Source organism: Dendrobates tinctorius, unplaced genomic scaffold (genome assembly GCF_039654945.1).
Source record: "Dendrobates tinctorius isolate UK_male_01 unplaced genomic scaffold, ASM3965494v1 ptg000201l, whole genome shotgun sequence".
Classification (NCBI taxonomy): domain Eukaryota; kingdom Metazoa; phylum Chordata; class Amphibia; order Anura; family Dendrobatidae; genus Dendrobates; species Dendrobates tinctorius.
Window position 1 is genome coordinate 11,914,388 of NW_027361868.1, and position 25,722 is coordinate 11,940,109.

The 25,722-nt window shown below is 41.9% G+C and overlaps 2 protein-coding genes across 3 annotated transcripts in view; one reads left to right on the forward strand and one right to left on the reverse strand.

Annotated features, from left to right (window-relative positions):
- The window catches only part of PRPH2 (peripherin 2), a 30,671-nt gene extending 22,041 nt beyond the window's left edge, over positions 1 to 8,630 (forward strand). The window contains exon 3 of the mRNA XM_073553432.1: positions 7,271 to 8,630. Coding sequence (XP_073409533.1) covers positions 7,271 to 7,495 — 225 coding nt within the window. The 3' untranslated portion in view covers positions 7,496 to 8,630. The remainder of the gene's footprint in view (positions 1 to 7,270) is intronic.
- Positions 8,631 to 19,502: 10,872 nt separating this feature from the next.
- Positions 19,503 to 25,722, reverse strand: part of UBR2 (ubiquitin protein ligase E3 component n-recognin 2) — a 173,155-nt gene continuing 166,935 nt past the window's right edge. For both annotated transcript variants that reach the window (XM_073553434.1, XM_073553433.1), the window contains exons 43-47: positions 22,559 to 22,615; positions 21,477 to 21,554; positions 21,196 to 21,366; positions 20,294 to 20,395; positions 19,503 to 20,074 (exon numbers count right to left, since the gene is read on the reverse strand). In XM_073553434.1, coding sequence (XP_073409535.1) covers positions 19,933 to 20,074; positions 20,294 to 20,395; positions 21,196 to 21,366; positions 21,477 to 21,554; positions 22,559 to 22,615 — 550 coding nt within the window. In that variant the 3' untranslated portion in view covers positions 19,503 to 19,932. The remainder of the gene's footprint in view (positions 20,075 to 20,293; positions 20,396 to 21,195; positions 21,367 to 21,476; positions 21,555 to 22,558; positions 22,616 to 25,722) is intronic.

Below are 25,722 nucleotides of genomic sequence, written 5' to 3' on the forward strand. Positions count from 1 at the left end.
ATATATCACCAGAACCACCATTAGTACATGAATACATCATCAAGCTCAGTATAGCGATCCATTTCAATGTCAGGACAGCCCTATATGGAATTGTATTTTATGAACATATCACTCTCACTATATCCTTAACAAAGGTAAGGAGATAGTGGCAGTTGTTGTTAACAGCCATCATCAGACTGCTGACCATGTAGTTGAATAGCCGGTGGATTTGATAAGTTAATTAAATAATTATCCTCATCATAAAAATGTATGCATATCCGTTGGATATGTAATAACTGCTGGATAGGTCCGGGTTGGATGGACTTTGTTGCTGATTTCCCTTTATTTTCGCTCCCAAGGCTTTCTGGTCCCATGCAGATCTCTGCACACCCAGCCTGCCGTACTGATGTCTCTCGACGTAGAGGCTTCTACAGTCAGTGGTCACGTCACGAGACCTCTTCACAAGAGGCTCGGGTGTGCATAGGCTGGTGGGTACGAGACAATGGAGACAAGTCGAGTGCTTTGCTTTGTGGTTTTTGTTGTTATTTTTCAAATTTTTGAGAATGGTAGAATTTGCATCTTATCTGAATCTTCCGCAACAATGGGGTTTTGTTACAGATTCTGACTTCTCATGCACAGTTTTTGGAAAATGATGATGACAATTAGTTTACATTTTATCCATTTTGCCACTACTCTATTCCTCTGCAGATTTTCTGTTTGAAGTCTGAAGATCTTGAAGAAAATCTGCAGCAAATTCTATATGTTTGAATGTAGTCCAAGAGTCATGCCTGAGTGAGGTTACGCCAGATCCTGCATGTGGTCTCTGCTAATGCTTACATTTTTTACACATTTTTAGGGTATCAAAAAGGCCAAAATATGACAATGCAAGATGGCAAAAATAGAAATAAATATTAAAGATGAGAAAATCTTTTGAAATTCATATTCATCTGCTTTGACAAATGTAAGAAAATAAATCAATTCACTACGAATCATAAATACTCCAATTTCCCAGAAAAGATGTGTGTAACACTCTGAGGTCTCCTAGGACTGTATTCAACTCATTTCAAACTGTTTAACGTAAACACAGCCTTAATGATGTTAAAATAAAAGTGAATGAGAATCCTGAAGGCTCGTGCACACGCTGCTTATTTGTGACTTGCAGTTTTAAATCTGCAGCACGTCAACTCTTTCAATGGTTTTGCTGGAGATTTCACTTATACTAATAAGTGGGGAAAAATCCGCTCAAAAACACAAGTAAAAAAACACAGCAAAAAAAAGCATGCTTTTTTTTCTGCTGCTTATTTCCTGCTGAGAGAGGTTGAAATCTTGCAGAAATTTCTGCACCAAACAGTTAACGTGTTCACATAGCCCTACAAGACTACAGAGGCGTAAGTTGCTGCCCTCTAATCCCCTTTACCTGATAGGCTAAGAGGGGATGGTCTTGTTAGCACTTCGCAGACCCCCTTTGGTCAGGTCCATTGACAACAGGTAGGTCACAAAGTTTGCACCTGCTGGGACCCCCCCAGTGATCAACTAATCCGTTGGAATAGCGTTATACGTTTTGTGAGACAATCTTAATGAAGGGAGTACTCAAGTAAGATGCACCAAATTCATTCAAGGGCGTTCTTCAACAGCTATGTGCAGTCGTCATAAATGTACGCAAGTCAGGGAAGATGTATATCTTTGTACCGTGTTAGCCAGTAGATAGAAAAATATTCAGAATTGAGAGTCCTCAGTGGTTGATACCTTTTAATGGCTAACTGAAAAGATGGTAACACATTGCAAGCTTTCGAGACTACTCAGGTCTCTTCATCAGGCATTGACTAATACAAAATCTGAAGAGTCACATATTTATACACAACACAGCACAGAAATAATGCAATAGCTAAGACAAGTGACGTGAAGCAGAACTATCATTATGGGATAGGGAGAAACATAAATATTGGACCAGTTCATAGATAAGGAGTCCGGATGTTTTATTGTCCTCTGATTGGGGTCTCCTAATGTGTTGTGATGCCCCCACAAGGTCTTAGGAGCAAATTCCTTAATTGATGTAAAAAGACATAAATCCATGCGACACGTTCATTCCAGCATTGAGAGTGTCAAAAGTCATCATGAGCTTGAACTCCCAGACTCTTCTCTCTCTCTGAGAGGTGAAGTTACTTTTCAATACCAGTAATTTCATATCCATGGTGTTATGATCAGGCATACAAAAATGTTTTCTCTTATTGTGTGACAATGAGAATTCATCCTTGTTCTAAGCTTCTGCCCTGTCTCCCCTGCTACATTACAAAGCTAAAGAAGAAAATAACTGGGTGCCTCTAGTAGTCACCTACAACCCAAATCTAGATGTGCTAAGGGGAGCTGCACGGAAATTACCTTTACTACAAAAAGGTGCCCGATTACAATCCATATTTCCAGACCCCCCCTCTACTATGCTTTAGGCAGCCCCCAAATCTAAGAAGCATCATTGTCAGAAGCTCCCTGTCCTCTCCAACAGCTGGAGGAACCTTTCCTTGTAACCAGAAAAAATGTAAAACCTGTCCATCTATAATGACCACGGACAAGATAAAGATCCCCAATTCACATCAGGACTACAAGATCCCAGGTACTTTCAGCTGCATCACATCTAACGTGGTGTACCTAATTATTTGTACTAAATGTCCAACTGGGGGTCTGTATGTGGGGGAGACAGGGCAAAAGCTTAGAACAAGGATGAATGCTCATCGTCACACAATAAGAGAAAAAAGAATGGATCTACCTGTGGCAAAACATTTTTGTATGCCTGATCATAACACCATGGATATGAAATTACTGGTGTTGAAAAGCAACTTCACATCTCAGAGAGAGAGAAGAGTCTGGGAGTTCAAGCTCATGACGACCTTTGACACTCTCAATGCTGGAATGAACGTGACGCAAGTCAGGGGTCATTTTTGTGGCATAAATTATGATTTTTTTAGGGAAAGCTTATCCACAACTCATTCGAGTTCCTTCTAATCTTAAAAATAATGGCAGAGCTGGTCTTAACTGTTGTAAAAAAAGAGAAAAAGTAGTAAACATTTTTTTGCAATTTCGAGTTTTGCAACATTTCAACTACTTTTATACCAGAATTCTGGCAAAAACTGCATGATGAATCTGGCCCGATGTGCTCAGTTTACCTGAAATAACGCTTTAATCAAGTCTTTACACGTCATGTATTCCTCGAATCATGGATCTCATATTTGCATTTTCAAAACGTTCAGATATATTACATTTTCTTAGATATATTATTTTTTCTAACATTATACTGCGAATAAAGACATTCCAATAGTGGGTCATTCTCTACTGATTTATATATACAGGTGCTTCTCACAAAATTAGAATATCATCAAAACGTTTATTTATTTCAGTTCTTCAATAGAAATAGTGAAACTCATATATTATATCGAGTCATTACAGACAGAGTGATTTCACATGTTTATTTCTGTTAATGTTGATGATTATGGCTTACAGCCAATGAAAACCCAAAAGTCATTATCTCAGTAAATTAGAATACTTTATAACACCAGCTTGAAAAAGTATTTCAAAATCCGAAATGTTGGCCTACTGAAATGTATGATCAGTAAATGCACTCAATACTTGGTCGGGCTCCTTTTGCATCAATTACTGCATCAATGCGGCGTGGCATGGAGGCGATCAGCCTGTAGCACTGCTGAGGGGTTATGGAAGCCCAGGTTGCTTTGATAGCAGCCTTCAGCTCGTCTGCATTGTTGGGTCTGGTGTTTCTCATCTTCCTCTTGACAATACCGCATAGATTCTCTATGGGTTAAGGTCAGGCAAGTTTGCAGCCAAGTAAGCACAGTGATACTGTTGTTTGTAAACCAGGTATTGGTACTTTTGGCAGTGTGGACAGGGGCCAAGTCCTGCTGGAGAATGAGATTTCCATCTCCAAAAAAGCTTGTCGGCAGAGGGCAGCATGAAGTGCTCTAAAATTCCCTGGTAGATGGCTGTGCTGACTTTGGTCTTGATAAAGCACAGTGGACCTATACCAGCAGATGACATGGCTCCCCAAACCATCACTGATTGTGGAAACTTCACACTAGACCTCCAGCAGCTTGGATTATGTCCTCTCCACTCTTCCACCAGACTCTGGGACCTTGATTTCCAAATGTAATGCAAAATTTACTTTAATGTGAAAACAACACCTTGGGCCACTGAGCAACAGTCCAGTTCTTTTTCTCTTTGACCCAGGTAAGACACTTCTGGCGTAGCCTATTGGTCATCAGTGGATTGACAGAAGGAATATGACACTTGTAGCCCATGTCTTGGATACGTCTGTGTGTGGTGGCTCTTGAGGCAATGACTCCAGCAGCAGCCCACTCCTTGTGAATCTCCCCCATATTTTTGAATGGCCTTTTCTTAACAATCCTTTCAAGGCTGCGGTTATCCCTGGTTGTTTGTGCACCTTTTTCTACCACACTTTTTCCTTCCACTCCACTTTCCATTAATATGCTTGGATCCAGCACTCTGTGAACAGCCAGCTTCTTTATCAATGACCTTTTGTGGCTTACTCTCCTTGTGGAGTGTGTCAATGACTGCCTTCAGGACATCTGTCCAGTCAGCAGTCTTTTCCATGATTGTGGAGCCTACTGAAACAGACTAAGGGACCTTTCTAAATGCGTTTTTTGTTAATTATTCAAATTTACTGAGATAATGGACTTTTGGGTTTTCATTGGCTGTAACCCATAATCATCAACATTAACAGAAATAAACATGTGAAATAGATCACTCGGTGTGTAATGATTCTATATAATATATGAATTTCACTTTTTTGCATTGAAGAACTGAAATAAATTACCTTTCTGATGATATTCTAATTTTGTGAGAAGCACCAGTATATATTTCAGAATAGATTTTTCTACACACCGTAAAATCTCTCTTTTTTGTTGAATACATTGTGAAACAGTACTTTGGCTACAAATCCTACCAGTATGCAGCCGACACCTGGTCAAAAAAAGTGTTTGTTCATTCTGGTGGACTAACTATGTTGACTTCCTAGCACACTGCAACATCTTACTCCCCTGCTTTCATTGGCAGAGACCATATGAAGCATCTAAAGTTTGGCAAAAATGTGAACAGAGGCTCAAGTTACAGCTTTGCAGACCTGGAAAGTGGAAGCATTATGCCTGATCACCAAGAAGGTCCCAAACATCCTCATGGGATTTCCTGCTGGTGGCTCACATAGACCACCACAGTTGTCTGTCCTTAGTGTAGCCCTGGAGGAGGGACCAGTGGAAGAGAGCTAAAAAGATGACTCTTAGTTGCACAAGTGTGATCTGGAGCCGAAACTGCTCTGAAGACCAAAGTGATGTGTTGAGCCAAAACCACTCCCCAGCTTGAGAAATTGGCCTTTGTTGTCACCATTTGACAATTGAGGAAGGTGCTGCCATGAAGCAGAGTAGCGACTGTGAACTAGAACAGGGACTTGGATGCAGAAGTCCAAGAAATTCATGAACTTCCTCTAGAGTCAGAATGGAACTGTTACACACCTGACCTGGGCTCTGCTCCCTTCAACTGGGTCTGCTGCCCTCTGTAGTGCTCCACGTTAGGTTTTGCAGATTGCCGCTGACAGCATTTCCCTAGACCTGCTTAAACTCGCTGACACACACACGCACCTGTGTCTTGGGCTCACACTCTAGTGTTCCTTGTTTGGTTTGCTTCATTATATGAACTACTGTGTTTCAACTCGGATCCATCCTTGCTGGGTTCCACTCCATCCATCCGTTTGCTCCTGAGTATCCAGATAGTCCTAGTCACCAAGATTCCATGTGTCTTCTGGAAGCTGGACAAACTCCTGAGGTCCATGTGCCAACTTGGACCAGAGGCTTAACATATACACCTCACCTGGTGAACCTTTACATTAACTGCAGTGGAAGAGTGTGTGAAACTGGTCATAGGAGACTGCTTGGAAGACTGGGCCCATCATGTCATGGACCTTAATGAAGAAGTAGATGGAGCACGAGGTTACCGTCCATAGAGATCACACTCTTAACTGAAGACAGGAAATTTTGTCTGGAGCAAAAAAAAACCCTACGAGTGTTGAAGGTAATTCCCAGAAATTCAATGTGTTAAAACGGCATGACTTCTACCAGTCCAGGATACAACCATGGTTCTTGGTAGTCCAAGAAGATCTAAATACAGGAGCGATTCTCCTCGCAAAAGGGAATCTTCACCAGAACAACTTCCATGTAGAGAATGATTGCTACCCCCTGGCATGGAGAAGTGTCATGTTGGGAACAAAGACTGTATGTGAGGGCAACAAGCTAGAAATGAAGCAAAGAAATCATTGGTGAGACCTGGAATGGGGATGTGAAGATATGCACATGTAGGTCCACTGGAGAGGAATGCCTGAAGCTCCAGTAAAGCAACTACAGATCACAGAGATTTCATAAAAAAAACCTTCTAAACTACACAAATCTGTTGAGCCTCTTCAGTTTCATAAAGGGTATAACGGAGTCGTCCTTCTTGGGAACAGTGAGCAGGTTGGATTTATAAACCTGGAACAATTCTGAGTCTGGAGCTAAGACAATTACTCCTTGGAGCTGGAGGATGTGGATTGCTCAGAAAAAGCAGATGCATGGGGTAGAGCCTTCAGAGGAAATGAAGGAAAAAAAATCTTGTGTCAGGTCAAGGAGAAGATCTCTATTCTATAAGATATGAATACAGATTCCACCCATCAAAGAAAAGGTTTTGAGCGAGGGAAGACCTTCATGTGAAGGAAGTCTTGGAGGTAGAGGGTGTGTGAGTGCCTCGTACAAAGGAAAAGACTGGAAACAGCATTTTTTTGATGCTGAATATGCAGACCACAATCTTTGCCAAATGGAGCAATAACCAGCGACAATTGTCCAAGACTCACAAAGGAATTTTGCCTAGTGTCTGTGGAAAGGGTATAGCCCCACCAGCCAGAGTCAACTTTTTTTTTTTTTTGTACGTAGTGCCAGATTACTAGTGGCAGGGCCTATATCCACAGTGCTGTGTACCCCCACCCTACCCTCCATGTATTCAATGAGAAAGATCAGGTTCCACATCTTTTATTCTTAAGGGAACAAGGTCTGTTGTGGTAGATTCTCAAAGTACAATTGATCAGATTGACTTATAATGGGGTCTGCAAGGTTTTCATTGGTGTATTTTTTTTTTTAATACTATGCTAGGTTTGCAGTCAAAAACACAAGAAAGAAGACAAATGTGTTGTAAATGTCTTGTGGAACATTTCTCCTATACTCAAACTTTTGTGGTTGACCGTATTTTGCAGATGGGCGACATGATTGGTCTCCGTTACCTGCATACCAGCTTGGACAGCATAGCAAACCCTGAAGATCCTGAATGTGAAAGTGAAGGCTGGCTGCTAGAGAAAAGCCTGAAAGAGACTGTCGCATCTTTCTTAGGAATGCTGAAAAGTTTGGGTAAGAAGAACCAGGTGGAAAACACAGAAGGAGATGGAGGAGACAAGACCCCAGCAGTGGCCACGGTCAGCTGAACATCAGGACTATCCAGGACTTTTTTTTTTTCTAAAAAGTCAACTTTTCAAACATGAAAATTTTCACTTTGGAAATGTTATTTTTTTAAAATAACCCAGATGTGCAATCCTCTAAAATTTATTAGATTTCCATTCGTATATACTACAAATGATATATTAATATGCATATTTGATGTATGTATATGCAACACACTAAATTACGGTACTTAATTTTTTTTTCTACAAAATTTTTCATAAAGCAGATTATTAAATTGGCAGACAGCAATGAGGAATTCTCGTAGTAAAAGGCTTATATCCCAGGCTGAAAGAAGGCTTGCTGTACTGTACTAAATATATACTGTACATATATATATATTACATATAGGATGGGCTCACAGAGGGACCTAGGGCAAAACGTGAAGTGTTGGTAGAATGTAAACTGCTAGATGGCTGATCTAGACTGGTTTGTGGAAATTAGCCCTTCGATAATCTCAACCACAGGCATTCAATTTGTTATACATAGTGGTTCTCGTATAAAAGCCAATGTGACTGTACATCAGTTTGGGCTTGAGATTTATTGCTTACTTTGACCTAAACCAGATGGTCAAGAAACATCATCTGCAAAACTTCAAACAATGCTGAACACTAATGGGAAACGTCCACGGGGTCACGTCCACGGGGTCCCAAAGTCTTCTAAGTAACGAGCAAAATCATATCATGTTTTAATATGGGTAAAAAAACAAACAAAAAAAACATATAAAATATATGAACTGAAATTTGTAAAATCCTCATATGTTACTGAATAACAAGATTAGTGTGTCAACTTTGTGCAACCCTGTTTAAATCTGTCTACAATGGATTTTTATGAAATGTTAATATAACTTTAGTGAAAGACCCGTTTGACCAGACCAAATGCAGCTTTGTACATTTTTAGCGACATCAATAAAACGAGTACCGATGGTAAATAGAGTTGACTGCAACTCATTGTAACCTGTCCTGTTTATGATCATCGCCCCCTAGTGGCTGCAAACGTAAGAAGTCAACATGCTGTAACTACAGCTGTCTTCTGGGAATTTCAGGCTGGTTTTATTTTCATCTATACGTACAGATATTGAGTTTTTATAAAGTAGTTCTAAAATGCAGCAACATTAGCTGCCACTTTGCAATTAATTTGGCTATCAGCTGACATTTCATCAACATGTTAAACGCTATGGCCACGTTTCCATGATTTATTTCCTACTTATCGAATAGTCTTTATTAAAAATGTGTCACCCTGTTGCAGTCGTAGATTCTCATCACCCTTCTTTCAGTGTTAGAGGTAATAGGAAGGGTGGAAGCATGTACTCAGTGGATCACAGTTTGGAAAGGGGGATGTAGACAGGAAATCAGTGTGTGGGGGAGATGTAGACAGCATAACAGAGCGTGTGTGGGGGAGATATAGACAGGAAATCAGAGTGTGTGGGGGGATAGGTAGACAGCAGAAAAGTGTGTGCGTGGGGGAGATGTAGACAGGAAAATAGAGTGTGTGGGGGGGAGAGGTAGACAGCAGAAAAGTGTGCGCGTGGGGGTGATGTAGACAGGAAACCAGAGTGTGTATGTGGAGATGTAGACAGCAGAACAGTGTGTGCGTGGGGGAGATGTAGACAGGAAAATAGTGTGTGGGGGGAAGAGGTAGACAGCAGAAAAGTGTGTGCGCAGGGGAGATGTAGACAGGAAAATAGTGTGTGGGGGGAGAGGTAGACAGAACAGTGTGTGCGTGGGGGAGATGTAGACAGGAAAATAGAGTGTGTGGGGGAGAGGTAGACAGCAGAAAAGTCTGTGCGTGGGGCAGATGTAAACAGGAAACCAGAGTGTGTGTGTGGGGGAGATGTAGACAGGAAATCAGAGTGTGTGGGGGGGTAATGTAGACAGCAGCACAGAATGTGCTTGGGGGAGATGTAGATAGCAATTCAGTGAGTGTGTGGGAGATTTGGAGCTCTGTATCAGAAAACAAAAGCTCTGTTGATTACACGGATAGATTACTAAACTAATTAGCACATTATGTTGAGTATCTACGTATCTATCCACCTATACATACAGTCATGGCCTTAAGTGTTGGCACCCTTGAGATTGTTCCAAAAAATTAAGTAGTTCGCCCAGAAAATTATTGCAATTACATGTTTTGCTACATGTTTATTTCCTTTGTGTGTACTTGAACAACACAAAAAGGCAAATTCAACATGTGTTCCTTGTCCCATCTCCTGCGTCTGGGTAGTTCTCAGCGGTGCGCCTAGTGCGCACGCTTCTCTGTTCTTACAGAGGTAGCACACACACTTGTTAGATGCCCCCAGACAATAGCTGGGAGGTATCTTAGTATAAAAGGCAACTTCTCCAATAGGTAGGTGCCTAAGCAACATGGAATCATAAGTGAGTTACTGTGGAACTAACCTGAACTCCTGGGTGCTTGTGCTGCCAGTTCCTGAACTTGCTCTCCTGGTCTGTGTGTGGCCAGTGCCTGAATGTGTATCTATCTCAATACTCAAGTCTTCAGACTGTTATACTAGTCTCCGAATCCAGCCCTGTCTGTGACTCCGTGTTAGTGTCCATTCTGCCTGAGGAGCCAGTACTGGTATAGTTTCAACAGAGCCCAAATCCGTGTCTGCGTGTGTGACCCTTGGGGTTAACAACTGCAGTACCGGAAACTGCCTAGGGGTGGTACTTGGTGGCTACCTGCAGCTCAAGGCTGACTCCACCATCAGGAGCTGCACTGAAGCCCAGGTAGTCGCTTTGCTACGCCTCTCCTAGGTAAGACCGGCCCCATGGTTTCACAAATAACATGCGCCACCAGTGTGCGTGACAATAATCAAGAAATTTACAACCCATGGCACTGCAGCTTATCTCCCAGGATGGCAGAAAAAAATTGATTAAAGATTGAAAAGCAGGATAGTTTGGATGGTGGATAGCAGCCCCAATCAAGTTTCAAAGAAATTCAAGCTGTTCTGCAGGCTCTGGATGCATCAGTGTCAGCACAAATTATCTGTTGACATTTGAATGAAATAAAACGCTATGGCAGGAGACCCAGAAGGACGCCAGTGCTGACACAGAGACATAAAACGCTAGCCTGCAGTTGGCTAAAATGTACATAAGCCAAAATCCGCCTGGGAAATAGTCCTGTGGACAGATTAGACCAAGATAGAGCTTTTTGGTAACGCACATCATTCTACTGTTTACCAAAACCGGAATGAGGCCTACAAACAAAAGAATGCAGTACTTACACTCCAATATGGTGGAGGTTCAAACATATTTTGGGGTTGTTTTGCTGCCTTTGGCACTGGGTGCCTTGACTGTGTGCAAGGCATCATGAAATCTGAAGATTACCAAAGGATTTTTGGTTGAAATGTAGTGTCCAGTGTCAGAAAGCTGGGTTTGCATCATGGGTCTTCCAACAGGACAATAACCCCAAACATACATAAGAAGCACCCAGAAATAGATGGCAACAAAGCGCTGGAGAGTTCTGAAGTGGCAGCAATCAGTCCGGATCTAAATCCCTTTGATTATCTGTGGAGAGATCTTAAAATTGCTGTTGGGAGAAGGCACCTTCACATATGGAAGACCTGGAAAAGTTTGCAAAATTCCAGTTGAGTGGTGTAGGAAGCTTGTTGATAGTTAGAGGAAGCGATTGTAGTTATTTATTCCAAAGGGCGTGCAACCAAAAATTAACTTGATGGTGCCAACAATTTTGTATGGAATGATGTCCATTTTGTGTTGTCCCAATACACATAAAGGAAATAAACATAGGTATGACAAAACATCTGTAATTGCAATAATTTCCTGGACCAATTTCAAGGGTGCCAACACTTTTGGCCCTGACTATGTGTATATATACACATATCTGTGTATATAGATATGTATATAACAAAAAAGATGAAGATAAACCACTATACATTTTTTTCAAAAAGGAATGCTAATAGCCCATGTAGGTTCCTGCAACGTTTCATCTCAATGTATGAGCCTTTTCACCTTGAGCCGAAACATCGCAGGAGCCTACATGGGCTATTAAACCACTATGTATTTTTTTCTTTTGCGGTCTTCATCTTTTTTTTGTATTATATTAAAGATAAATGTATTTTATTTGGATTTTATGTGATATACTAACACTAAGTAGCAAGTATTTCTGACGTGTAATTGAAATGATTCATGGTTTTCTAAATAATTTAAAAATACAAAAATATTTTTGTGACATGCATTTGTATTCAGCCCCCCAAGTCAATACTTTGTAGGACTACCTTTTGCTGCAATTACTGTTGCAATTTTGTTGGGGTTTGTATCTACCAGCTTTGCACATTCCAAGGTGACATGTTTGCGCCTCCTCCTTCTTTGCACATTCGCTCGCGCTCAGTGACATTGGATAGAGATGTCTGTGATCAGCAACTTCAAGTCTTGCCATAGATTCTCATTGGGATTTAGGTCTGGACTGTGACTCGGCCATTCACACCCATGAATATGCTTTAATCTAAACCATCCATTGTAGCTCTGGTAGAATGTTTAGGGTCTTTGTCCTGCTGAAAGGTGAATCTACGCCCTAGTCTCAAGTTTTTAGTAGCCTCTAAGGTTGTGTGCCCAAGATGAGATTTTGGTGAGTTTTTGATGTTGCAGATTTTCTGCACCCATTAAGTAAAATTGGCTACTTGCATTTTTTTAAAAAAATATGCAGCGTTTGAAAAAAAAATAATAAATAAATAAAAATAAAAAACAACTTATTGTGGGAACATAGCCTAATAGATTTTCCTCCAGGATTTCCCTGTATTTAGCATCATCCATCTTCCGAACAATTCTGCCCAGCTTCCCTGTCCCTGCTGAAGAAAAGCCTCCCCACCGTATGATGCTGCCACCATGTGTGACTGTGGGGATGGTGTCTTCAGGGTGATGTGCAATGTTAAGTTTTCCACAACACAAGAGTTTTGCATTTGGCCAAACTTGTATTTACCCTGTTAACAAATGTGGCGTTATAACAGTGGTTCCTTTGCTTAGAATCCTTATCTCTTGGCCAAAGTAGAGAGTAGACCCAAAGAGGTCCTGATTCATCAAAAATATTTTGCCAATGGGAAAAGAAAACGCCTTTGAATGTTTTCGCACAAGGAGTTGCACAAAATTTTTGCACCTTAATGGTTCTTTTTTTTTACGTCCGTCCCAACCAGCTTAAAATTTCAACAAATTTGTTGCATGTTTAGGCTATTATACGCCAATACTATACGCTCACATTACAGTGGAGGACCTGCATTACACAAATTTCAATGTGAACACTTTGTGAGCAGCTTATTGTCAAGTCTATTACTGTCTAACAAGTAGGGAATGTCCAAAGTTGAGAATCACTTTAAAAAAGTCAGACCCAGGTATTTATATGTTGAAAACTTCATACACAAGTGTTTATAATCTACACGGTCTTGTCCGACATCCAAAATGGCATTATACAATTGCACCACGCACCGGCAGCCCTGGCACGGACCCCCTGTGACTCCCACCAAAAGTGTCTACCTAGCGCTAATTTGCGATGAGTAAGCGTTTCGTGGCTCTTCTGAAGACTAATATCATAATCACCTTTACATTCTGGTCCTACCTGTCCGTGATACAAGTATCCAGGTCATCCCTAGCTTAGCACTGACATATCTGGGATACTTCTGAGCCTGTGGCATCCTAGTCAGCAAAACACACACAGGAGGTCAAGAAGTGGACGGAAAAAAAAAGCGACAACAGCTAATGCATTTAATTTGGATAAGTTGTGTTTTCTGAGTTTTTTTTATACATATGTTACATTCAAATATTACAAGAAATTCATGTATATTAAAGAATTAAAACTTTTCCAAATTGAATTCCATTCATACATTTTTTTTTTTTTACATGAATATTTCTACATTAAACATAAATACATGCTGAGCAAGGAAATCGAGTCTCCAAAGAGTTAATGGGCTAAATAGCAAAGAAAAAAAAATAGTTTAATTAAAAGATTTAAACAGGTTATCACAGAGGTCATCCTGGGCGCAGCCATCCTGGGCCAGACCAATTTATTTGGGGTCAAATCATTAGAAGCTACTGCAAGACTCCAATAGTCCAGTGCCCACAAGGCTGTTGGGTCTCCACATAATGGTTCTCCAGGGTTGTCAATGTCTACCTTTGGTAAAATTATTTAATTTTTTTTTACTTTTTTTTTTGCCATTGGGTTTAATTAAAAATGTTGCAGTGTTTAGCTTTTACATGCTGTGTCCCTGCACATACAACTTTGATGTGGTCTATGGTCATAAATTAGCAAAGAAGAACTAAAAAAAAAAAAAAAAAGGCTGAGAAAAGAGTTGCAAGCTCCCCCTTCCGACCATCATAAAACGGGCTCACTGGTGGAATAGCAGTTGACTCATTTTGCAGCCGCTAATAGCGCAACACAGGGGCTATAGAGGGTAAACGGGGCAATATTTTTAATAAAACCCTACTGCAAAAATGATTTTTAGTCTGAATTACATACTTATTTTATAAAAAAAATAAAAATAAATAAAAGGGGTTGTACAATAGGGATGCACCATCTCAAAATGACCCCTACTGGCAGGAGAGGGATATATACTCTGCAGAACCCCCAGTAAAATTAATAGGTGCCCACTATAGTTGAGCAAGTAGATTGGCAGGACCCATATCCGTGGCCACTGGGCCAGAGACCCTCTTATCTGTCGTCATACTGGGGGGCTTTTCCAATTAGTGGGCCTAGCGCGACATCATGGTTATGGAGTGCACGTATGCATGACGACACGCCGGGCCTACTAATTAGAAAAGGGGCAAGGTAAGAGGATCGCAGCCCTGTGGCCAGGGGGCCACTCATGGACTGTAAGCCCTGTGGTCCTCTAGTACAAAAAAATATGGTTGCTGTGGTTTTAATTTATGCAAAGGAGGGGAGTCATCATCATCGGCTCTTGTCCTCCTACTTAAAGGGAACCGGCAGTTCTCGAATGACTGCCGCATGAACGCTCAATCGTGTCCCTCATTAAAAAGAACGCAGTGGCGCGTCAAAAAAACAAAAAGGAAGTACTGTGTAAAAGAAAAAATGTCTGCCGTCCATAGCAACCAATCACAGCGCTGCTTTCATTTCTTACAGTGCTCCTAGAAAATGAAAGCTGCACTGTGATTGGTTAATATCTTATACAGTCAGTTTTCTTTTTCTAATTGTTTTTCATAAATCTGCTGGGGCAAAAAGTGGAACCCGAGGGGGGCTCCTCTGAGGCTTTTTCTTCACCCGGTGCTTGATAGATAGGGAGAAACTAGTGAAACATGGAAAGTGGGGAGAGGACGTAGAGGAGACGCCGATCGGACACTTTCGCTCATACCATTTTTAAAGTGAAATTAATAAAAACAATCCCCCCAATTTTTTTGTTGCTGCCCATAGCAACCAATCAATGCACAGGTTTAATTTGATTTTATTTACATTAATGTCCATCAGGTTTTCTAAAAAATAAAAAACACAGAATAGGACCGTATTTATCTAAATGGTTTAAGGTCACTACGTGAGAACAAGGCCTAAAGGAAAACTAGTCTTTGTTGCCCATAGCAGCCAATCACAGCACAGCTTTCATTTTACCAGGGCCGTTTAAAAAATGAAAGCTGCGCTCTGATTGGTTGCTTTGGGCAACAGAATTATTTTGTTTTGATAAATGAGGGACCATGCAGCCTGTGGTTCGGACATTAGACAGATTCCTTAAGGCTATGTGCCCACAATAGCGTTTTTGAACGCTCAGGAAACGGGTCTCCTTCCCAGAAAACGCGCGTTTTTTCCCGCAAAAAAAGCGCGGTTTTGATGCGTTTTTTTCCGTGCGTCATTTGGACTATAGGAAATAGCCAAAAACGCAGACCTAAGCGGAAATTAATGAACATGCTGCGTTTTTTTTTACCGCTAAGCGTTTCCTTAGCGGTAAAAAACACATCCATTGTCACAAAAATGCCAAAATGCATTAAAATGAATGGGATGCTTCTTTTAAGCGTTTTTTATGCGGTTTGACCCTGAAAAACGCATCAAAAACGCTTAAAAAACGCAACGTGGGCACACAGCCTCAAGATTTGTGGGGTTAATGGAATCTTGTCGAAGTAAAATCTCCCAGATCTTTAATAGTATTAATTTTCTCAACTGGGCTAAAGGAACCTTTTTTAGACCTTGGGTGCGAGGACAACTCGTGTCCCCACTATAGTTTTGCCCCAGGATTTTTGCCATGTTCCAGACCACCGGAGTCTTGCAGTAGAGCCGCAATGGAGGCTGCACCCCCATACGCATATTATACATGGCTGAACTAATTTCCAAAATGTTCAGGCGAGGAGCATCTCCTCCTACGTGTCACACCACTACAAATCATTAATGACTACAAATCAGCCTAAACGTTCACAGCTACATCACCAATGTGCCAAACTGAAACCAATCGGCAGGGAGGAAACATGGAACGGGTGCAAAAATATGGCGTCCTACAACAGATCTGAGAGTAGTAGACTCTTTGTGATAAGTGACCCTGGTTAGGATGTCATGAAATCAAGTTATAAAGTAAGACTACCTGGTAGTCAATGATATAAAGTGTGTCCTATGGGAATTGGAGATACACAACTGCTTAAAGGGGTTTTCCATGTTTTGGTAAAAACTTTGTCCCCTGGCTGTAGATTGTTTTGATACAAATTTTCTTCACCCACCCTCCCCAGGTCAGACTGTGAGCCTCCGCCACTGTTCCTGGTGTCTGTTACTGTCTGCAACGCCACGTCACGTCAACAACCTGCAGCCAGTCAACTCATGTCGTCACCTCGGGCAGAGCCGCTAAAGCTCAGAGATCGGCTGCAGCGCTATTGACGTGACATCAGTGATACTGATAAAGCGTCACGGGAAGCAGCGGTGGAGACCAAGGATGAATAATGATGCACAGCTGTTTGAGGGGCATAGGTTTTCCAAAACTGGAAGAACCCTTTAATTCTGCATTATGTAAAAAGATCTGCACAGATATCGGTCCTGACTGCTAAAGAATACCCATATTCATAATTATGAGTTTCTCAAAAAACATTTTCATGATAAGTGCCCAAAAGCTAAAAATTTTGTATCCAACAGTATCAGTGCCTACTGCGCTAGGTGGCGCTTTTCTCTTGCCCTTGAATGGTCATAAGGATGGTGCCATCGAGAGGTAAATAAGGGCCCCCTGCCAATGGGGTAACATCTTTTCTGCAGTCATGGTAATTAATACCCTATGGATTTTAGCATAGATCTGCCATGGTAATGTTTATATTATACAGTTGTGCTAAAAAGTTTACTTACCCTGGCAGAATTTTGTTTTCTTGGTCTATTTTTCAGAGAATATGAATGATCACACCAAAACTTTTTCTCCACTCATGGTTAGTGGTTGGGTGAAGCCATTTATTGTCAAACTACGGTGTTTTCTCTTTTTAAATCATAATGACAACCCAAAACATCCAAATGACCCTGATCAAACGTTAACATACCCTGGTGATTTTCGCCTGATAACATGCACAGAAGTTGACAAAAATGGGTTTGAATGGCTACTAAAGGTAACATCCTCACCTGTGACCTGTTTGCTTGTAATCAGTGTGTGTGCATGAAAGCTGAGTGAGTTTCTGGGATCCAGACAGACTCTTGCATCTTTCATCCAGCCACTGACATTTCTGGATTGTGAGTCATGGGGAAAACAAAAAACTGCCAATGGTTCTACGGGAAAAGGTAGTTGAACTGTACAAAACAGGAAAGGGATACAAAAAGATATCCAAGGAATTGATAATGCCCGTCAGCAGTGTTCAAACTGTGATTAACAAATGGAAAATCAGGGGCTCTGTAAAAAACAAAACCACGGTCAGGTAGACCAACAAAAATTTCATCCACAACTGCCAGGAAAATTTTTTGGGATGCAAAGAAAAATCCACACATAACATCAGCTGAAATACAAGATGCACAATAAGGAGGCACTTGAAGAAAAATGGGCTGCATGATCGCGCCGCCAGAAGAAAGCCATTACTGTGCAAATACCACAAAGTATCTCACCTAGAATACGCAAAACAGCACAGAGACAAGCCTCAAGACTTCTGGAACAAGGCAATTTGGAGTCATGAGACCAAAATTGAACTTTTTGTTTGGCCACAACCATAAACGTTACATTTGGAGAGAGGTTAACAAGGCCTATGATGAAAGGAACACCATTCCTACTGTAAAGGACAGAGGTGAATCACTGATATTTTAGGGATGTGTGAGCTACAAAGGCATAGGAGATTTGGTCAAAGTACTGAAAAGCACAGAGGTGGATCACTGAAGTTTTGGGGATGTGTGAGCTACAAAGGCACAGGAAATTTGGTTAAAGTTGAAGAAAAGATGAATGTAGCACGTTATCAGCAAATACTGGAGGCAAATTTGCAATAATCAGCCCAGAATCTGCGCATTGGATGTACTTGGACAATCCAACATGACAACGATCCAAAACACAAGTCCAGGTCGACCTGTCATTGGCTACAAAAGAACAAAGTGAAGGTTCTGGAATGGCCATCTCGGTTTCCTGACCTCAATATCATTGAGCCACTCTGGGGAGATCTCATGCGCGAAGTTCATGCTAGACAGCCCAAGAATTTACAGGAACTGGAGGCTTTTTGCCAAGAAGAGTGGGCAGCTTTACCATCTGAGAAAATAAAGAACCTCATCCACAACTACAACAAAAGACTTCAAGCTGTCACTGATGTTAAAGGGGGCAATACAGGGCATTAAGAAATGGGGTATGTAACCTTTTGATCAGGGTCATTTGGATGTTTTGGGTTGTCATTATGATTTAAAAAGAGAAAACACAGTAGATTGACAATAAATGGCTTCACCCAACCACTAACCATGAGTGGAGAAAAAGTTTTGGTGTTACCATTCATATTCTCTGAAAAAAGGCCAAGAAAGCTAAAATTCTCCCGGGGTATGTAAACTTTTTAGCACAACTGTATATATCTGGTTGTTGGGAAATTAGAAAAACAAACAGCGCCACTTTTGTCGCTGCATAGAAGTGAAGAGGCAAGCTTAGGTCTACAGGTAGCTTTTCTAATCTCCTACAACCCCTTTAAACAGGCAAATAAAAGGTCACATACAAGACAAATGTCAATATTCTTCTAAGTGCAAGTGCAGCGATAATGAAGAAGAAAAAAGTGTAGGGATGGGAGCATGAGATACTCCCTACAGATGTCCTGCTGTGCTATAGTTATGTTAATTTGTACTTTTCACCCACCCTACGGCAGAAACTGAACGCCCTGGTCATGCTAGGATGTGTCCTTATACAGATATACCCATCTCTGTAGGTGCAGACAGGAAAGTAGATTTTTTTCACAATATTATGTACCTAGGCAGATAGGAACACATCTGAGAGTTCACTGTGGCCTATTGCAAACTGCCCCTTTAAAAAGCAAGCTACTTGTCTCTGGCAAATATCTTATAACGATATTGGGCAGCATTTTAGAAGAGGTAAGTCATATTGCAGAATAAGAACTAAATATGCACTGGTTCTTCATTACAGGGGTTGCTCACACTCAATCTTCAGGAGACGTACTCTCAATTTTAAGGAGCGTGCTTCTCACCAGCCTTAAGGCTTCCAACTTGCCGGGGAGGGGGGGTGGTGCACTCCTGATGACTGAAAGCTCAGAATAGCGGCATCTCCCCAATACCCTGATCTATGTCTCTGCAGCATCGGAGGAGCGCAAGGGCTCCAAAGCGCTTTCCCGCAGCTCTTGCAGGCTCTATATCAAAGAGCTGGTAAGTACTGTTTCTAGGAACTCAGCAACCTCTGCAGTCTTACCTAGGCAATGGGCAGTAGACAAGAGAAATAGAAATCTCTGACTTGACCCCTGCAGCCAATCAAAAACAATCAAAAGCCTAAGCAGTCACATCCCGTATATGCAAATGTCCTCGCTGAGGCCTATGATTGGCAGCAGTGGCACACTGACCGATAGGCAGGATATTACACTGGAGAAATTGTAAGGACCACAGAACCAGTACTAAGTTGGCGGGAGATCTGGCGGCGGGTAAGTAATGGCTATTGCTTTATTTCATAACATCTGGGGCAAACTTTGCAAAAACAGAAAATCCCTTTAAAACAGACGATACTTTTTTTTTTTTTTAAAGTGACTCCGTTATAAAATCAGGATCAACTGTCCATAAAATTAATTTCTCCCACAGACTTCATCACTTCTTACAATGGAAGGGCAGAAGGAGAGAGCTGAGAAATCTGACGTAGATCTGACATTTGTAGTGTTGCTGCTTTATTCCGTACACTACACAATGAAATATAAATTAAAGATCTGCACTGTGTATGCATTGACTGCAGAATTAACAATGGAAGGGTTTTTTTTTCTTCTTTTTTTTTTTTAGAAAATGGGGCAGCTGCAAAAAAAAGAAAAAAAAACAACTAAAAATGACAAGAGACAAAATGAAAGAACATATGCCTGTATTATAAATGCTGCCATTCGATGCCAGCGAGCGTCTGATTTGCTTCCTGCGCGTGTCCGATTTCCTCTGTGACACTGTGCTGCTGCCAGAGCTTCTGGATCTTTTTGAAACGCTCTTTGCAGAGGTGAAGAGGATTCCCGCGTCTAAAAAGACAAATGTTCACGTCAGTGTAATCAGCAGATATGTCGGAATCTATGAATATCGGAGGCTAACCTCATGGATAGTTAAGGGTGGACATGACAGGGTAACTCGAGTGAGGGGAACACATTATCAGCTTTGGTTTTTGTTTTGGACTTGGCTATGTCTCTGAAGTACCTTGGCACGTGTACCATTATCATTGGTGACATGAGTCTCTTACGTACCGGAGTCCTTGATCAGTCTCTCCATAATCATCCAGATATGGCGGAGGGTAGAAACAGCCCTTGGTTTTACCAGCCAAGAAGAGGACCTGACATTCTCTCACTCTGTAAAAGCACAAACAGATGAATAGACAGTATAAATACCACCTTTAACACCTAGCAATAGAGGGTCTGCAGACTGTGAATGCTCATAGTGCGCACAGTGCGTGCTGTCAGGATTCTCTGGTGTACGGATCAGGCAGGTGCTTGATCATAAGTGTGTGATTTGCAAACATGTGGCCAAGTGCAGACTAGACGTGTGTGACCTCGCTCAATACAAGGGAATTGGGAGAGGCCAGACATGTCTACTCAGAATGTGACAAAAAGTAAAAAGTGGCAGAGACAATGCTGCAGTTTTCATCATGTGATTGCCCCAGACTGGTGGAGATCCAGACCAGCACAACCATGAACCAATGTTCCAACAAGAGTCTATGGTTGCAAAAAAACGAAAAAAAAAAAAAAAAAATGTGCAAGGAAGCCGAAAAAAGTCGTGTCTGCCTGCTACAGACATGAGGGTAAAACTTGGCTGTCTCGTGTCTGAGCAGAGGGTATACCCCGCGAAGAGGCGCACACGCTTTTTTTCACCTTCTGTTTTGCCTCCCCCAATGTTAGTCTCAAGAAATGGCCAAAAAAAATAAAAAAATCTTACAAAGTGTGAATGAGCAGACATTTTTCTGACCTTCTTGAGGATAGAATATGAAAAAAAGAAAAAAAAAATCTTAAGTCAACCCAAACTGTTCTTACCAGCCTAAAAAATGAGTTAGGGCTGTTTTGGTGCACAATATCTGTAAAATGTGTCTAGTCTTTCAGAATGCTCTATTCATTTAGGAGTTAAGCCCACTAAGTCATGATGGGCTACTACTGACCTGAGAAAGATCCCCATCCCTGAGCCGCAGGTGTAGGTGTGTGCGGTGCAGGCGCCCACATCGTCTCCATCTAGATCCGTCTGGCAGCAGTAACTCTGAGAACAAAGCATGGCCCCGCAGACCAGACACAGCGTGGGGGCTCTGCTCTTGTCTCCTCCTGATTTTGGACATCTAATTAAAAAAAAAAATAGAAAGTAAAATGATAAATCTTTTCTTAGCAATCAAACATATAGATTCTAATAAACTATAATCCATTGGATAATTTTGGTTTTGATACATACGAAAAATTTGATGCTTGATTGATCAGACTGCTATAATCTTCTGGCAGATCTATGAGCTTGTTGGACTCTCTCGGGTAACTAGGAAGAAATATAAAGATAAATTATAGTGCACTACAGTGAAGACATTAGTGAGCTGTAAGCTCGATCGGCCAGCAACTTTCTCTCCCGACTACCCCATACACAGGAACACTGAGCTCGCCCGAGCCTTCCTGTGTTCTCTACGACAGCGAGAGCGCGAGCGTCAGGATCGGCCGGCAGAAATCACACGTGCTGGATCTTCTGTCCCCCAATAACACCTGTCCAAGGAGAGTCTGGAGGCTCCCACACAACCAATCCCACAGATATCGGTGTGTTCAATGACTCTATTATTACTCCTGGAAATGTCTGATAATGGAGTGTTAGAATTAACCTTCTAAAAAGGAAAAGTTCTGACAGTTCCATGATTAGTGGATGTCTCAGAGATCATTAGGTAATGGCATATCCTTACTATAAGTCATCACTTACTGGGATGGAAATATCCCTTTAAATGGAATATAGTGTGTAACAGATGTGTCAGTATGCACTTAAGTGTTATTCTTATGTGAAAAGATAGGTAGACAGTGAGAAATTAAGTTTGCAATTTACTCCCTATTCTTCAGAGCCTCCGCTCTCCTTCTGTCCCTGCTTTTCGCTTTAGTGATCATTGCCAGTTGAACCAGTCATCACTGTTCTTTTATAGTGGCAGTGCTTACAAGCACTTTGCTACTGAGCTTGTAAGCACTGCAATAAGGCTTGATTGCTGGGGCCCGAAGTTAGCTCCTAATCCCGACCGGCTTCACTGCCACTGCTCTTCCTTTGGAGCAGAGACAAAACTGCCTCATATAGCAGCATTGGGAACTAACATTTTGGTCAGCAGTGTGAAAAAGCTGCTGGACTGACCTGTTAATCAATGAGGAGCGCACCGCCCACACACCCAGACAGCAGCCTAGGGAGTGGTGTGCTGCTGGAAGATATATCATAAGAGCAATACTTTAAATGAGATTCTGCCAACTTATTGGATAAAGACAAAATCTTTAACTATCATGCTGTTGAAGAAAACTTACGTAATGGATGTCCGCTCAGAATCTGTACATCTTCTTACGTCCTTGTGTTTACACCAGCTAACACAAAATAAAATAGGTAAAAATAAGAAAAATGTACAGATAGCGCTAAACAGATCTACAGAGAACCAATAACAACACAAATCTTGTTGCCTGACATTTCAAAACATTAAAAGACTACTTATAGGCGACTAGTGGCAACCCAATTTAGGATTAAATGCTGATTGTGCGGATAGTGAACGACCCGATTTCAGCATGATGACCACATTTAGTATCATTACTTGCAACAATGGCTGCAGGATATGACCATCTTAAATTGCACAGCCTCAAGTTGATATGTAGCCTTCGTCAAGTTTACCTAAATTGCAAGAGATGCAGATGTAGTGACTATAAAGCAAAATGCAGGCTAGAAAGCTTGCTGCAGGAGAGACTACTGAGGTAACATTTACTCCAGCCTGCTGTAGAAGAGACTACAGTGGTAACAACATATCCACTCCAGGCTACTGCAGGAGAGACTACAGAGGTAGCAACATATTCACTCTAGCCTGGTGCATGAGAGACTACAGAGGTAACAACATATTCACTCCAGGCTGGTGCATGAGAGACTACAGAGGTAACAACATATTCACTCCAGGCTGGTGCATGAGAGACTACAGAGGTAGCAACATATTCACTCCAGCCTGGTGCATGAGAGACTACAGAGGTAACAACATATTCACTCCAGCCTGGTGCATGAGAGACTACAGAGGTAACAACATATTCACTCCAGCCTGGTGCATGAGAGACTACAGAGGTAACAACATATTCACTCCAGCCTGGTGCATGAGAGACTACAGAGGTAACAACATATTCACTCCAGCCTGGTGCATGAGAGACTACAGAGGTAGCAACATATTCACTCCAGGCTAGTGCATGAGAGACTACAGAGGTAACAACATATTCACTCCAGCCTGGTGCATGAGAGACTACAGAGGTAGCAACATATTCACTCTAGCCTGGTGCATGAGAGACTACAGAGGTAACAACATATTCACTCCAGGCTGGTGCATGAGAGACTACAGAGGTAACAACATATTCACTCCAGGCTGGTGCATGAGAGACTACAGAGGTAACAACATATTCACTCCAGCCTGGTGCATGAGAGACTACAGAGGTAACAACATATTCACTCCAGCCTGGTGCATGAGAGACTACAGAGGTAACAACATATTCACTCCAGCCTGGTGCATGAGAGACTACAGAGGTAACAACATATTCACTCCAGCCTGGTGCATGAGAGACTACAGAGGTAGCAACATATTCACTCCAGGCTAGTGCATGAGAGACTACAGAGGTAACAACATATTCACTCCAGCCTGGTGCATGAGAGACTACAGAGGTAACAACATATTCACTCCAGCCTGGTGCATGAGAGACTACAGAGGTAACAACATATTCACTCCAGCCTGGTGCATGAGAGACTACAGAGGTAACAACATATTCACTCCAGCCTGGTGCATGAGAGACTACAGAGGTAACAACATATTCACTCCAGCCTGGTGCATGAGAGACTACAGAGGTAACAACATATTGACTCCAGCCTGGTGCATGAGAGACTACAGAGGTAACAACATATTGACTCCAGGCTAGTGCATGAGAGACTACAGAGGTAACAACATATTCACTCCAGCCTGGTGCATGAGAGACTACAGAGGTAACAACATATTCACTCCAGCCTGGTGCATGAGAGACTACAGAGGTAACAACATATTGACTCCAGCCTGGTGCATGAGAGACTACAGAGGTAACAACATATTCACTCCAGCCTGGTGCATGAGAGACTACAGAGGTAACAACATATTCACTCCAGCCTGGTGCATGAGAGACTACAGAGGTAACAACATATTCACTATAGCCTGGTGCATGAGAGACTACAGAGGTAACAACATATTCACTCCAGCCTGGTGCATGAGAGACTACAGAGGTAACAACATATTCACTCCAGGCTAGTGCATGAGAGACTACAGAGGTAACAACATATTGACTCCAGGCTAGTGCATGAGAGACTACAGAGGTAACAACATATTCACTCTAGCCTGGTGCATGAGAGACTACAGAGGTAACAACATATTCACTCCAGCCTGGTGCATGAGAGACTACAGAGGTAACAACATATTCACTCTAGCCTGGTGCATGAGAGACTACAGAGGTAACAACATATCCACTCCAGCCTGGTGCATGAGAGACTACAGAGGTAACAACATATTGACTCTAGCCTGGTGCATGAGAGACTACAGAGGTAACAACATATTCACTCCAGCCTGGTGCATGAGAGACTACAGAGGTAACAACATATTCACTCCAGCCTGGTGCATGAGAGACTACAGAGGTAACAACATATTCACTCCAGCCTGGTGCATGAGAGACTACAGAGGTAACAACATATTCACTCTAGCCTGGTGCATGAGAGACTACAGAGGTAGCAACATATTCACTCCAGGCTAGTGCATGAGTGACTACAGAGGTAACAACATATTCACTCCAGCCTGGTGCATGAGAGACTACAGAGGTAACAACATATTCACTCTAGCCTGGTGCATGAGAGACTACAGAGGTAGCAACATATTCACTCCAGGCTAGTGCATGAGAGACTCCAGAGGTAACAACATATCCACTCCAGCCTGGTGCATGAGAGACTACAGAGGTAGCAACATATTCACTCCAGGCTAGTGCATGAGAGACTACAGAGGTAACAACATATCCACTCCAGCCTGGTGCATGAGAGACTACAGAGGTAACAACATATTCACTCCAGCCTGGTGCATGAGAGACTACAGAGGTAACAACATATTCACTCCAGCCTGGTGCATGAGAGACTACAGAGGTAACAACATATTCACTCCAGCCTGGTGCATGAGAGACTACAGAGGTAACAACATATTCACTCTAGCCTGGTGCATGAGAGACTACAGAGGTAGCAACATATTCACTCCAGCCTGGTGCATGAGAGACTACAGAGGTAACAACATATTCACTCCAGCCTGGTGCATGAGAGACTACAGAGGTAACAACATATTCACTCCAGCCTGGTGCATGAGAGACTACAGAGGTAACAACATATTCACTCTAGCCTGGTGCATGAGAGACTACAGAGGTAGCAACATATTCACTCCAGGCTAGTGCATGAG